The 15,462-nt window shown below is 41.8% G+C and overlaps 1 protein-coding gene across 5 annotated transcripts in view; it reads left to right on the forward strand.

Annotated features, from left to right (window-relative positions):
* The window catches only part of MYO16 (myosin XVI), a 669,347-nt gene that overhangs the window by 482,599 nt on the left and 171,286 nt on the right, over window positions 1-15,462 (forward strand). For all 5 annotated transcript variants that reach the window (XM_073614485.1, XM_073614486.1, XM_073614487.1 and 2 more), the window contains exon 21: window positions 8,620-8,692. In XM_073614485.1, coding sequence (XP_073470586.1) covers window positions 8,620-8,692 — 73 coding nt within the window. The remainder of the gene's footprint in view (window positions 1-8,619; window positions 8,693-15,462) is intronic.

Raw genomic sequence — 15,462 nt, forward strand, 5'->3', positions numbered from 1 at the left:
AATCTGTAGGGCATTTGCTTTAAAAAATATATAATGTTTGGGGGTTCCAAGTAATTTTCTTGCAAAAAAAATATTTTTTTTATGTAAACAAAAAGTGTCAGAAAGGGCTTTGTCTTCAAGTGGTTAGAAGAGTGGGTGATGTGTGACATAAGCTTCTAAATGTTGTGCATAAAATGCCAGGACAGTTCAAAACCCCCCCAAATGACCCCATTTTGGAAAGTAGACTGTGACAGACTCACCGGAGACAGAGGCTATTGGAGGGGACTGAACGCTAGCCTCTTGCTAACAGATTATGGGCCCTGGCATTTGGGGAATGGTGCTCTCTGTGAGCTGTATGCCTGGGGACCCTGGGGTTGGTGTTACTTTGGATTCAGCTCCATGTCCCCCCAAAACACACAGACTCTGGGGACCCTGTATTTGCCATAGTAGCAATAGTGACTGAGCCATACTGTTGGGGCTCATACTGTGAGAAGATGCTAATGTCATCAACTCCACTCACCTGTCTGATGTCAGCTATAATGTGTTTAATGTAAATAAGTTTAGTCTAGGGTATTCAACTCATTGTTGTTTGTTCTAATTAACCCTGTGTTGATGTTTATGGTAATGTGTGTTAAATGAATGAGCTGATCACATTAGCCACCAGCACTGGCTAGGAGACGAATAGTCTAGGCTGAGGAAGGGGGAGATTGTTGTTTGTATTGTTAATTGTAATTAGCTCCAGCTATTGTGTTTTTACTACTGTGTGAAGCTCGGTGCCCACAAGTCTGTCATCTGGTCTGGGTAAATTTTTTAGTAAATTAGCTCATGTTAATTAGGTTAGCCTTGAGTCAGCCTGCTGTATAAATGGGTGTGAGATCTCAAATAAAGAGTTAGTTCAGATGTACTGCAAGACTGGTGTTGTCTAGTTCTTGGGGTTCCTATAGCCAGATCCATTGGACTCGTGTTCCAGAACTTAGGAATCGGTATACTGACGGAAGCACTCAAGTGGAGTGTGGGACGTTCCGTGACATTGGTGGCAAGCAGCGGGAAAGTTTCCTGCAGTCTGGGACATCCAAACCTCCAACTGGATCCAAGATCAGCATAGCAGACTTCAGTCACCCCAGCGGAGATATGGACCTGGCATCAGAGTTCCCGGGGCTGCTGCGGATCATCCTTTCAACATACACCAGGACTGTGTCTGAGGATGAATACCTGGAGCTCAGGCAGCTGATTCGGGTGAAGCTCTAGATTGGAGCCCTTCAGCTCGCTGGTATAAAACAGGGCAAGTACTTTCCAACCCAAGAGCAATGGGCCAGTGACCAACGGGCATTGCGGATGGCATTCCTGGGAGAGCGGCCCCAGGAGCAATGGGTGACTGAGTTGGACTGGCTGGTCCAGCAGGAGATAGAGCTGGACAATCGTTATCGGGCTCTGCAATGGCACGCAGAGGAGGTATATTTAGGGGAGACAACAGAATGCTCTCCGGAGGGATATGACTTTGGAGGCCCTGGATTGCTGTGTGAGAGCCTTACAGATCATTTTATGTTTGGTGATGAAGGGGAACCTGACCTTGAGAACCTGCAAGAATATAGAGAGGCTATGCTCGGTCTTGCAGGGGTCTCAGAGCTCAAACATGATCTGGACCATTTGCTAAGGAAGGAACAGCATCTGGAAAGGGCATACAGGAAACTGCTAGAACATGTTCAGCAGCATGCCAGAGAATCGGCAGTGGAAAATCTGAAGATTGCCGTCCCCAAACCTGAAGTGCTGACCACAGGGCAGAGTTCTGCTAACCTCTGTCCAGCACTGATAACATCTTCTCGGTTCCATGAACAGGAGATGGTGAACCTCTATCCCCAGACACCAGTTATAGAGATAGGGGATTTGATAGACTTTTCTGCTGAGGAAGAACAACCTGATGAGCCTCCAGCAGAAGAGCTGGTATTAGGGCCAAACTTTACTGTGCTCTGCCCAGCACCAACAGCAGTATCTGTGGAGTTACAACAAACTTCTCCAGCAGAAGTGATGGCAACCGGACAGAGGGTCCAAGACCTCTGCCCCACACCTGTGGCAGTTTCGGAGGCCCAGGGTGAGAAGGTGGCAATCACTTCCCAGCAGCAGATACAGGGGGAGAAGGGAGAGGAGGTGTGTGTTGTCCCTCCCCAACAGTTGGCCAGGGTGGAGGAAGCAGACTTTCCTCCCCAGCAAAGATCCGTGCACCTGGGAGACAGCACCATCGACATGTTGTCCCAGCAGCCAGATGAGGGAATGGAAAAGGAAGCAGCCGGCTCCCTTTTCCAACTACACAGTTTGGGAGTGGAGGAAGCCAGCCTCCTGCCCCAACGGTTAGCTGGAGCGGAGGATGCGGAGTCCCCAGCAGAAGTGCTGGCAACAGAGCAGAGTGTTACCAACCTCTTCCCAGCACCGGCAACAACTGTGGAGTTCCAGGGAGCCGGGGCAGTTGGCCCCTCTCTCCGACGACAAGCTGATGTAGTGGAGCTGCTACTCCCAGCTGAATCGCTGGCAACAGGAAAGAGCACCGCTGGCCTCTGCCTAGCACATAGTGTCTCTCTACAGCTTCAGGAAGCTGGGGTGATTGGCCCCTCTGCCCAGCAGCAGACCGAGCCCAGGAATGTTAAAAACAATCCAGCTGAAGCCCTGGCAGCCAGACAGAGAGTAAATGACCTCTGCCCCACACCTACTGAGGTCAACTATTCCGTGCAGCCAAGAAAGGAGATCATGCGGGAAGACTATGTGAGTTCACTCTGCCTGACTAACGCATGTCCAGACCAGGTGGAGGTCTGGGACCTTGTTAGTCAACCTTTGATGGGGGAGAAATGTGACAGACTCACCCGAGACAGAGGCTATTGGAGGGGACTGAACGCTAGCCTCTTGCCAACAGATTATGGGCCCTGGCATTTAGGGAAATGGTGCTCTCTGTGAGCTGTATGCCTGGGGACCCTGGGGTTGGTGTTACTTTGGATTCAGCTCCATGTCCCCCCAAAACACACAGACTCTGGGGACCCTGTATTTGCCATAGTAGCAATAGTGACTGAGCCATACTGTTGGGGCTCATACTGTGAGAAGATGCTAATGTCATCAGCTCCACTCACCTGTCTGATGTCAGCTATAATGTGTTTAATGTAAATAAGTTTAGTCTAGGGTATTCAACTCATTGTTGTTTGTTCTAATTAACCCTGTGTTGATGTTTATGGTAATGTGTGTTAATTGAATGAGCTGATCACATTAGCCACCAGCACTGGCTAGGAGACGAATGGTCTAGGCTGAGGAAGGGGGAGATTGTTGTTTGTATTGTTAATTGTAATTAGCTCCAGCTATTGTGTTTATACTACTGTGTGAAGCTCGGTGCCCACAAGTCTGTCATCTGGTCTGGGTAAATTTTTTAGTAAATTAGCTCATGTTAATTAGGTTAGCCTTGAGTCAGCCTGCTGTATAAATGGATGTGAGATCTCAAATAAAGAGTTAGTTCTGATGTACTCCAAGACTAGTGTTGTCTAGTTCTTGGGGTTCCTATAGCCAGATCCATTGGACTCGTGTTCCAGAACTTAGGAAGCAGTATACTGACGGAAGCACTCAAGCGGAGTGTGGGACGTTCCGTGACATAGACACCCCAAGCTATTTACTGAGAGGCATGTTGAGTCCATGGAATATTTTATATTGTGACACAATATAAAATATTCCATGGACTATTTTATATTGTGACACAAGTTGCGGGAAAAAGACAATTTTTTTTTTTTTTTGCACAAAGTTGTCACTAAATGATATGTTGCTCAAACATGCCATGGGAATATGTGAAATTACACCCCAAAATACCTTCTGTTGCTTCTCCTGAGTACGGGGATACCACATGTGTGAGACTTTTTGGGAGCCTAGCCGCGTATGGGACCCCGAAAACCAAGCACCGCCTTCAGGCTTTCTAAGGGCGTAAATTTTTGATTTCACTCTTCACTCCCTATCACAGTTTCGGAGGCCATGGAATGCCCAGATGGCACAACCCCCCCCCCCCCAAAATGACCCTATTTTGGAAAGTAGACACCCCAAGCTATTTGCTTGGGGTGAGTATTTTGCAGACCTCACTTTTTGTCACAAAGTTTTGAAAATTGAAAAAAGAAAAAAAAATGTTTTTCTTGTCTTTCTTCATTTTCAAAAACAAATGAGAGCTGCAAAATACTCACCATGCCTCTCAGCAAATAGCTTGGGGTGTCTACTTTCCAAAATGGGGTCATTTTGGGGGGTTTGTGCTATCTTGGCATTTTATGGCCTTCGAAACTGTGATAGGTAGTGGGGAGTGAATCAAAAATGTATGCCCTTAGAAATCCTGAAGGCGGTGATTGGTTTTTGGGGCCCCGTATGCAGCTAGGCTCCCAAAAAGTCCCACACATGTGGTATCTCCGTACTCAGAAGCAGCAGAATGTATTTTGGGGTGTAATTCCACATATGCCCATGGCATGTTTGAGCAATATAACTTTACGCCCTTAGAAATCCAGAAGGCGGTGCTTGGTTTTCAGGGCCCCGTACTTGGCTAGGCTCCCAAAAAGTCCCACACATGTGGTATTCCCGTACTCAGGAGAATCAGCAGAATGTATTTTGGGGTGCAATTACACATATGCCCATGGCCTGTGTGAGCAATATATCATTTAGTGACAACTTTGTGCAAAAAAAAAAAAGATTGTCATGTTCCTGCAACTTGTGGCAAAATATAAAATATTCCATGGACTCAACATGCCTCTCAGCAAATAGCTTGGGGCATCTACTTTCCAAAATGGGGTCATTTCGGGGGGGGGGGGGGGTTGTGCCATCTTGGCATTTTATGGCCTTCAAAACTGTGATAGGTAGTGAGGAGTGAAATCAAAAATTTACGCCCTTAGAAATCCTGAAGGCGGTGGTTGGTTTTCAGGGCCCGTACGCAGCTAGGCTCCCAAAAAGTCCCACACATGTGGTATCCCTGTATTCAGGAGAATCAGCAGAATGTATTTTGAGGTGCAATTCCACATATGCCCATGGCCTGTGTGAGCAATATATCATTTAGTGACAACTTTTTGTAAAATTTATTTATTTTTTGTCATTATTCAATCACTTGGGACAAAAAAAATTAATATTCAATGGGCTCAACATGCCTCTCAGCAATTTCCTTGGGGTGTCTACTTTCCAAAATGGGGTCATTTGGGGGGGGGGGTGTACTGCCCTGCCATTGTAGCACCTCAAGAAATGACATAGGCAGTCATAAACTAAAAGCTGTGTAAATTCCATAAAATGTACTCTAGTTTGTAGATGCTATAACTTTTGAGCAAACCAATAAATATACGTTTATTGACATTTTTTTTACCAAAGACATGGGGCCGAATACATTTTGGCCTAAATGTATGACTAAAATTGAGTTTATTGGATTTTTTTATAACAAAAAGTAGAAAACATCATTTTTTTCAAAATTTTCAGTCTTTTTCTGTTTATAGCGCAAAAAATAAAAATCTCAGAGGTGTCAAATACCATCAAAAGAAAGCTCTATTTGTGGGAAGAAAAGGACGCAAATTTTGTTTGGGTACAGCATTGCATGACCGCGCAATTAGCAGTTAAAGCAACGCAGTGCCAAATTGTAAAAAGTGCTCTGGTCAGGAAAGGGGTAAATCCTTCCGGGGCTGAAGTGGTTACAATTATTTTAATATACAATATTGGGTTTCATATGGTCAGTCTTTTTTTGAGAAGCAATTTTTTCAATATAGGCAACTGTCACAGATATGAACAACAATATAAGTTTAGGGATTTTGTTGAATTCTTAGTAGATGTTGTACTCTACTTTCTTTAGGAAAAGCTTAATCTGTTTTGTACACAACTGTAAACTTCAATTACCGTATATAAAAGAGAGGGCATGGGAAACATTTTCCAAGGAAGAATTTAGCCTGAAGGATCATAAGATGTTGGTGGGAAAGTAATGTTTTTAAAAATATTTTATGCAATAAAAGTGTCTTTAAGTAGTTCTTAAGATGCATACCATCTGTGTTAATGGCAAATCCTCATGGTGTTCTAGTAGGTAGAAGACAGACGTACACATGCCTTCCTGCAAATTGATTGTGTGCAATAGCTAACAAGGGCATTCTACATACGTTTAAACAAGTAACACCTTTACCTACTGTATTTTAAAGCTAAAATTTATTTTTATTTTTTGGGAGGGAACGGCACCACACACATTAATTATGTGTAATTGCTATGGCTTCTCACACAATGTATCACATTCTGTGAATGGGTGGTGGAATCTTGTCTTTCCACCACCCATTTACAGAGCGTGATGACAATAATCAGGCTCCAATTACTAGGGTGTTTTTAGGCTTCTCAAGAAACAAGGTCTAGACAGCAGCTACTACCTCCAGTAGCTCTTCTGTGACCCTCTTCAGAAAAGAGTGTCTCTGTTCAATCCCACTCTCTTTAGACATGCACTTTAGCAATTGGTTGGTATCCAGGACCCTCTGCATATGGCTCATGCTGAGACCAGGACCTGACAGCAATTGTTCACACTGTCCTCCTCCCAGGGAGGAAAAGTTTGGGGGCACCTTTCCAGAAATCTTTCTCATGTTCCCAGATTATACCTCAAATATAGCTGCCCAGAGATTACCTAGGTCTAATAAACATTATTATCCCAAAATAATTACTACAGCCTTCTCCCAATAACAGACAAAAGCCATCTATCCCCTGAGCTTGGGGAAAACATGCAGAACCCATAAAAGGTAAAACTCAGCCCAGGCTTGTTACATCCTAGTAACAAATCCTAAATTTATTAGCAAAACAACTGCAGAGGGCACTAAACACATAAAAATAGATCCCATCATGTACTATATGCCCATAATCAATGTATTTGTTTAATGTAGGCAGTAAACAAAACAATGCATTTAGAGAGAACTATATGCCATTAAATCAGTGGCAATTAATAATCATGCAGTCAGTATCAGTTATGTAGTAATAAGAAAAATAATACAATTTACCATAATGATAAATCACATAGTTAATAGGTTTGTGTTTCCCATTGCTTTGTGACACATTTTATAGGGCAACATTAAAGATACACTGACGACAAAGATATATGTCTAGCCTATCATATATATTTTGTTATATGGCCTGTAAGGCAGAGCAAGAATTCAGCAGAGGACATTACATTTTCATATGTGACAGGTGCCACAAATAAATGTCAAATGCTTTTTGATGGTGTCAAATCTGTTTGTGCCACTATATCTGCAACACTGCCATAACTACATTTTGTTGTGAAAGAGTTCTATTTTTAAAGTAATATTGTTTGTGAATTCATTGTGAAAAAAGTAGTTAAAAAACAAAAGCATGCATACTTTAGCTTGTAGAATGACATTATACTACAATTATAATGTTTTTCTCATTATGCATAAAACCTGTAGTAAGACCCTCTTTAACAAGGTCCCTGATGGTTTAAAGCAGGGCACATTTCCATTACAACAGACTATTAAAACCTTTGCAGCGTTCTTGCACACAAAAAAAAACGATTTTGCTAATGGATAGCGATCCTTTGATTTTCTTTTCACTCATGATAATGATCAAATTCAAACTCATTTATTGCTTGTGAAGTAACAGTAATCTAATAGTCTTTTCATTCATGATCATTATGCATCAAATAAAAATTCAGATTTGTTTTTTCTTTCAATAGAATGTTGTAGCAGTTATATGTAAAAAGTAACATCCTTTTATTCTTGATATTGATCCTGTGAATCAAATAAGATCTTTGCACTTCCATTGCAATGTTTCAAAAAGTCATCTATGACTTTAAAATATATTAGCTAGAGATATTCAATATTTTGGTTTTATTTGAAGATATTCCGCTTTGTGGTTTACAATTCAAGTTGAACAAGTTATTCTATACACAAATGTTAATAATAAAGTTATATTAAAACACTACTGGGATGGATAAATATCAAGTAATAAAATGGTTGAAAAACCTTCTTGGAGAAAATATTTCATACATTGGGTGATGATCTCATGTCTTGGGGCACAGGCTATGTCATTAGATATTATAACCATGCATCTAGGCCTTGCTTCATGTGACCAGTGCAGGATCAAGCACAATTTCTTTTAGAAAGAAAACTATTTTAGCCCTTTATTCCTTTTTATTTATCCATCCCTAAAAGACTGTTGAGATAAGTTTGTTAACATGTTATTAGAGGTCCACTTAATGTCACAATATTTTTTAAAGTAAAGTTTAATTCAGTACTTAGTGAGTTACAACCCTAGAACAGGTATACAGACAGTGAAGTATAAAATGTTTGAACTCTTAAGCTGGGTATACAAAAAATTGGCTAGTTCAGTCAGTGTGTCAGCAATCTGTCTGACCGACCAGCTTTTGTCGGAGGGACATGCTGGAAAATCAGCCAATGGCTGTGAGCACTGACCACTGTTTTTTGCTGTGGGGGGTTGGGGGGCAGAATACAGTAGCACAGTGAGGGGGATTGGTGCACCAACATCCTTTGTGTTGCTACAGTGAGCTGTCAGTTTATTTTGCTTCAACCTGTTGAGCATGTCATTCTTGGCAGCTCTATTATTATTTAAGTCCCCCTAAAAATTATTTCTGCATGTTTGTTGTCAAATAAATTTCTTTTTAAATTTTAGCTATCCACCCCTCACAATTGGAATGTTGGACATGTTTGGTTTTGAAGAATTTCAAAAAAATTCATTTGAACAAGTAAGTGTGTTTTTTTTTTTTTTATGTATTTATATTATTTCTATTTGTTAAAGGATTAAGCCAAAATACTGGTCTCAAAAGTTAAATGCTTTTATAATTTTGGAGAACACGAAACACTGCCCCATATAAAGTCTTGTCTCCCCTACCATTGTAGTTAGCCTGGGCTTTGCCCATTCAGGTTAAAGCTATAGGTTAGCTTTGACCTACTGTATATCTCCCCTTGACTCCAACAGCCCATATTAACTTCTTCACTCTCCTGTTACACAGTTCAAAGCCAGGAACTGAAAAAAATAGGTGACATGGAGTAGCATGCGACTGGACCTATTATTGCTGTAACATCATTGGCCCTGTGTAAGCTATGACTCTGGCTTTTCATAGTTTTTTCATAGTTTATAAGAAGCTTTCATTTTGCTCAAGGATACCAGAATAGAGTATTAGGAATTATGAAAGGAAGACATGCATTTTCCACTGAGGAGGGATGCATTAATAAGCATAATAAGATCGTATATGGCAACTATAAGGATATTTGATTGTGGAAGAGTCTGGTTCCACATACAGTGGTCTGCTCTGTGTAGCTATATGGTTGTTGAGTTTTCTGCACCCAAAGGGAAAATATAGTGATCACACAATTAGATACACTATTGCTAATATATATTATATATAAAAGTGTTTGAAAGATTTTAGAGTTAAACCAAGGTGAGGTTAAGCCAGTGTGAAACCAGTGTGAAAGTGTAGCAAGTAAAAACAGATGGACATGCCTGACAGCTCACGAGTTGGGCACATCTATATGAAATGGCACTGTGTGTGTATATACAGTATATAGCGATTGAGAGTGTTCTGGCATATAATGATGTAGTATCAACAAACATGGATGCAGCTGGTTTAGTATACAGATAGTTTTTAATATATATATATATATATATATATATATATATATATATATATATCACATACAGTGTATATATACAGTGGGGCCAAAAAGTATTTAGTCAGCCACCAATTGTGCAAGTTCTCCCACCTAAAAAGATGAGAGAGGCCTGTAATTGTCATCATAGGTATACCTCAGCTATGAGAGACAAAATGTGGAAACAAATCCAGACAATCACATTGTCTGATTTTTGAAAGAATTTATTTGCAAATTATGGTGGAAAATAAATATATGGTCACCTACAAACAAGCAAGATTTCTGGCTCTCACAGACCTGTATCTTCTTCTTTAAGAGGCTCCTCTGTCCTCCACTCATTACCTGTATTAATGGCATCTGTTTGAACTTGTTATCAGTATAAAAGACACCTGTCCACAACCTCAAACAGTCACACTCCAAACTCCACTATGGTGAAGACCAAAGAGCTGTTGAAGGACAACAGAAAAAAAAATGTAGATCTGCACCAGGCTGGGAAGACTGAATCTGCAATACGCAAGCAGCTTGGTGTGAAGAAATCAACTGTGGGAGCAATAATTAGAAAATGGAAGACATACAAAACCACTGATAATCTCCCTCGATCTGGTGCTCCACGCAAGATCTCACCCCGTGGGGTCTAAATGATCACAAGAACGGTGAGCAAAAATCCCAGACCCACACGGGGGGACCTAGTGAATGACCTGCAGAGAGCTGGGACCAATGTAACAAAGGCTACCATCAGTAACACACTACGCAGCCAGGGACTCAGATCCTGCAGTGCCAGATGTGTCCCGTTACTTAAGCCAGTACATGTCCGGATCCATCTGAGGTTTGCTAGCGAGCATTTGGATGATCCAGAAGAGGATTAGGAGAATGTCATATGGTCAGATGAAACCAAAGTAGAACTGTTTGGTAGAAACACAACTCGTCATGTTTGGAGGAGAGAGAATGCTGAGGTGCAACCAAAGAACACCATACCTACTGTGAAGCATGGGGGTGGCAACATCATGCTTTAGGGCTGTTTCTCTGCAAAGGGAACAGGACGACTGATCCGTGTACATGAAAGAATGAATGGGGCCATGTATCATGAGATATTGAGTGCAAACCTCCTCCCATCAGCAAGGGCATTGAAGATGAAATGTGGCTGGGTCTTACTGCATGACAATTATCCCAAACACACTGCCTGGGCAACAAAGGAGTGGTTTCATAAGAAGCATTTCAAGGTCCTGGAGTGGCCTAGCCAGTCTCCAGATCTCAACCCCATAGAAAACCTTTGGAGGGAGTTGAAAGTCCGTGTTGCCCAGCGACAGCCCCAAAACATCACTGCTCTAGAGGAGATCTGCATGGAGGAATGGGCCAACATACCAGCAACAGTGTGTGACAACCTTGTGAAGACTTACAGAAAACATTTGACCTCTGTCATTGCCAACAAAGGATATATAACAAAGTATTGAGATGAACTTTTGATATTGAAAAAAATACTTATTTTCCACCATAATTTGCAAATAAATTCTTTCAAAAATCAGACAATGTGATTGTCTGGATTTGTTTCCACATTTTGTCTCTCATAGTTGAGGTATACCTATGTTGACAATTACAGGCCTCTCTCATCTTTTTAAGTGGGAGAACTTGCACAATTGCTGGCTGACTAAATACTTTTTTGCCTCACTGTATATATATATATAGATATAGATATAAAATCTTGCTGCCCCTGTAGGAGCTGCTGGATAGGATGGGTCCTCTGTTCTTTGCCTCAACCCTCTCAAGAACCTCAGCCCCTCTGACACACCAAATTAAAATGTACACTATCACAGGAATTCACTGAAAATAACACTTAGTACCAAAAAGTAGTGGCATATCAACAAAAACAGGTACCAAATCAGGTAATGAAGGCAAACTGAATATATTTTCACTCAATATGGTTGGTAACTAACACAATTTTGCATACAGAATGACTAACAGCAGGGAATAGGTAAGATGACATTTGGTGCCCAGATCAGCATAAACAGTAGCAAGGCCACCTCAAATGCAGCAGTAGTAAAGTTTCATCTACTGAGTGCTGGAACTACACTGACAGAGAGCAATTATGGCGATGATGCTAGCCCTAGACCGACTAGGTATGTACGGTCCAAATAAAAACATGGATGGTAGCAGCGGGGGCAGAGGAACAAAGGGGGCTTGCAGAATAATATTTATGGTAGGGCAGTACTTTGAGATGTTCTTTGGCCGGCTATCGTTGAGGCACTTTAAGAGTGTCAGTGCACTTAACGAAAATCCCAGTTAATCTGCATTATTGGTACAATATAGTCTTGGCACAGATGCAAGGTAGATGTTGTTCAAATGTGGTAAAGGTTCAGTGTAATGCAGTATAGGATTGGTATAAGTGCATTCTAGGTTTTGAGTGCAGCATGGGTGCAGTATGGATTGCGTACACCTCAGTTTCTGCTAGCAGTATCAGCAATGGGCAAATGGGCCCACTTGTCAGTCCATGGGATGCTGCACTGAACTCTTGCTGTAGAAGTGGGTGCCCCCTCGGTCTCCCCCCAAATGCCTCTGGCAATCAGCAGAGGGTGAGTAGACATTCCAGTCTCCCTGGTGGAGAAGTGCAGGTGCTGTGATATAGGAGGTTCTGTGCTGGCCCCAGGTGTCCTTACTCCCTGTCTCAGGCTCGGATCTCTACTGGTATGGTCTTGTGGCCGGCGAATATTCTGACAGAGATGATCTAACTCCCTCCCTGCCATCTCAAATTACAACTCCTAGGAGTCTTAGCATTCTGCATAGAAGTCTATGGGCTTGTTTGACTTTAGCTCTCCCCCTGCTATGGAGAATGGTGCAATGTTTCTGTAGCCCAGATACAATATATATTTGATAAGGTGGTTGGTGATAACACAATGAGCACAGTGTGTACTTTACAAAAAAAAAAGTCCCAGTGGTCCAGTAAATACAAGTGATCCAAATAGGTTATGGTTCCACAGTGAAAATTTATTAATCTGTGTTTCCAGCAAAATATAAATTAGCACAACACTCCTTTTGGCAATGGTTTTAAGCTTGTCTTCCTCAGGCCAGTAATATATATGTTACAATAAATCATTCTGACAAACCTAAAGAGCCCCTCTCTGTCAATCCCTCCACTGGCTTACGGTCAGCCAAAGAATGAAATTCAAAATACTAACAACTACGTACAAAGCCATCCACAATTTAGCTCCCAGCTACATCGCTAGCCTAGTCTCTAAATACCAATCTACTTGTTCTCTTCGTTCCTCTCAAGACCTTCTGCTCTCTAGCTCCCTCATCACCTCCTCCCATGCTCTCCTCCAGGACTTTTCCAAAGCCTCTCCAATCCTATGGAATGCCTTACCCCAATCTGTTCGCTTATCTTCTACTCTATTAGCTTTTAGACGATCCCTGAAAACCCTTCTCTTCAGAGAAGCCTACCCTACCCACACCTATCAACTGTTTTTTAATTTTCTCCATCAGCTCACCCCCCACAGTTATTACCTTTTGTTTCCACTTGACCCTCCCCTCTAGATTTTAAGCTCTAATGAGCAGGGCCCTCTGATTCCTCCTGTATTGATTTGTATTGTAAGTGTACTGTCTGCCCTCATGTTGTAAAGTCCTGCGCAAACTGTTGGCGCTATATAAATCCTGTTTAATAATAATAATAATAATAATAAAAATAAGTGAATTAGCCACAATAATGGTTATTAACAAAAAAAGTTTACCTGCAATGGAAAACATAAATACAAACTATTTTGACACAGCCAGCCCAGCCTATGTTTACAACAAGCAGTGCAGATTACACATCCCTGCAAGTGCTGGCAGAGTCAGAAGAGTTTATGTAACTTCCCCGAGGGCAGTCCAGGCAACTGTGATGCTGAAGAAGTTACACAAACTATACTGCCAAAAGCAGCACTGGCGGGGTTGTGTGATCAGCCGCTATTTCAAACATAGACTGCTCTGACTGTGGCAGAAGATCTACTTTGGCAACAGAGGACACCAAATGATTATAAGCAGCTGTTGATCACACAGCCCTCCCAGCACTGATTGTGACAGTATAGTTTGTATAACTTGCTCCCCAGAATCTGTATAAAGTCATACAAATGATTCTGTCACAGTAGATGAGGTGAGAAGTGGCATATCACATCTGTACATGAAAGGGGTGGTAGCTACAGTACTGGATGCAGCTTCCACATACTCTCAAATTTGATTTGAGCCTGGGTCTACAGCCATCACAAACAGAATTAAAAAGTAAACACACAACAGGGCCTCAAATCAAAGCATAAACAAGCGCTACATGCATTTAGATTTTTATAAGGTAGTGATATTTATTCTTTAGAAACATACACCTATAATTTAACATAACTGAGGATCTTGTACTAATGCAAACCATTCAGCAGGGAGAGGGTCTTTTAATTTGGCTTAAAGATCAACATTAAAAATACACTAATTCTTTAAATAGCATTCTTTTGGGATACCTTAAACCCGCCCAGGAAGTTGGATGCAGCCGGATGTACTCCTTGAAAAATGCATTGTTGTAATCATCGTGTGGGGATCTGTCATTAGCGATGGTACCAATACAGATCCCTGGCTGACTTCTTTTTGTTAAAAAACTAGGAGATCGGTTATTTAGCAGCAGTATAGCTACCTTCTCAAAATGACAGATCCCTATCCATCTTCTCTTTGTAAACAAACTGGTTGGATATACTGGTCATGACCATATTTGGTTAGTAAACGAGTGGCAGGCAAACACTGTCAGGCATGTGTGTCATTGCGTCGGTGGGTCAATATCATTGGGTATTGCTCATTAGGATTGACTTTGATCTCCACCACTGGACAACATGATTGTCCTTGGATTTACATTGAGGGACATTGTTTATTGTTATTTTTTTTATCTAATGAAGGACTTTTCATGGCATAGGTGTTTTTATTTCCTATTTACATTTTATTTGTGAATAAGGAACAAGGGTTTCTGTGTACCTCATATGCTGTACATCCATATGGGGGTAGGTATCTTAGGGCCCTCTTATTCTAAAGGGTGTATACAGATTCCATTAAGGCCCCCACAGACCCCCACATACCTTATTCTCTTAACATGGTCACAAGGTGTCCTGTAAGGGATGGAAGCTTTTACACCCCCCCGCCCAGCAAGGTATCTTGCCAGTGTTGAAGGTAGCCTGACATGGTTCAGGAGGTGGGGTGTACAATTGCTGACTCTCTTTTCCTGACCAGCCAGACTGCATGTCTGGATAATATTTATTTTATGAATTTTTAGGGGTGATCTCATGTACTGGCCCATTTAACCTCTTCCCGCTTACATGGCACAGAGATGCAGCCTCTCGGTGGGTTGGTTTTAATGGCGAGAGGCTGCATATTTGTGGCTCTATGTAAACACTTTTCTGTGCTGAGAGAGCACTCCCAGCACGCACCCAGCACAGTCACCAACGGTGACCGAAAAACTCCTGATGCATACTTTCCAATCAAGTGACTGATGTGACAGCCAATCATAGCGGTTACATGACCTGAATGTCCGCCTTCCCCTTTCGGCATTTAGAAGCTCTTAAAGGACCGGGAGGCAACACCATGAAGGGGTTATTCCACAGTGTGGTTTCCATCTTAAAAATGATAAAATACCCTTATTCAGGCATGCACCATAAAAAGAGGGAACAGTCAGTTTGCACCTCCCTGCTCTTTTAACCACACCAGGCCACATTCCATTGGGAGGGGGGGTACCTTGCAAGGGAGTCACTGTACTATTTCCACCTTTTTGTATTTGTCTTATCTTATGTTCATATGTTTTATGTTTTCATCAAAACCTTGTCCTGATTGACTGTGTTTCTGGCTGCCAGCATAATTTATGCTGGGTGGCTAG

This window comes from Aquarana catesbeiana, linkage group LG02 (assembly GCF_042186555.1).
Source record: "Aquarana catesbeiana isolate 2022-GZ linkage group LG02, ASM4218655v1, whole genome shotgun sequence".
In the NCBI taxonomy this organism is placed as follows: domain Eukaryota; kingdom Metazoa; phylum Chordata; class Amphibia; order Anura; family Ranidae; genus Aquarana; species Aquarana catesbeiana.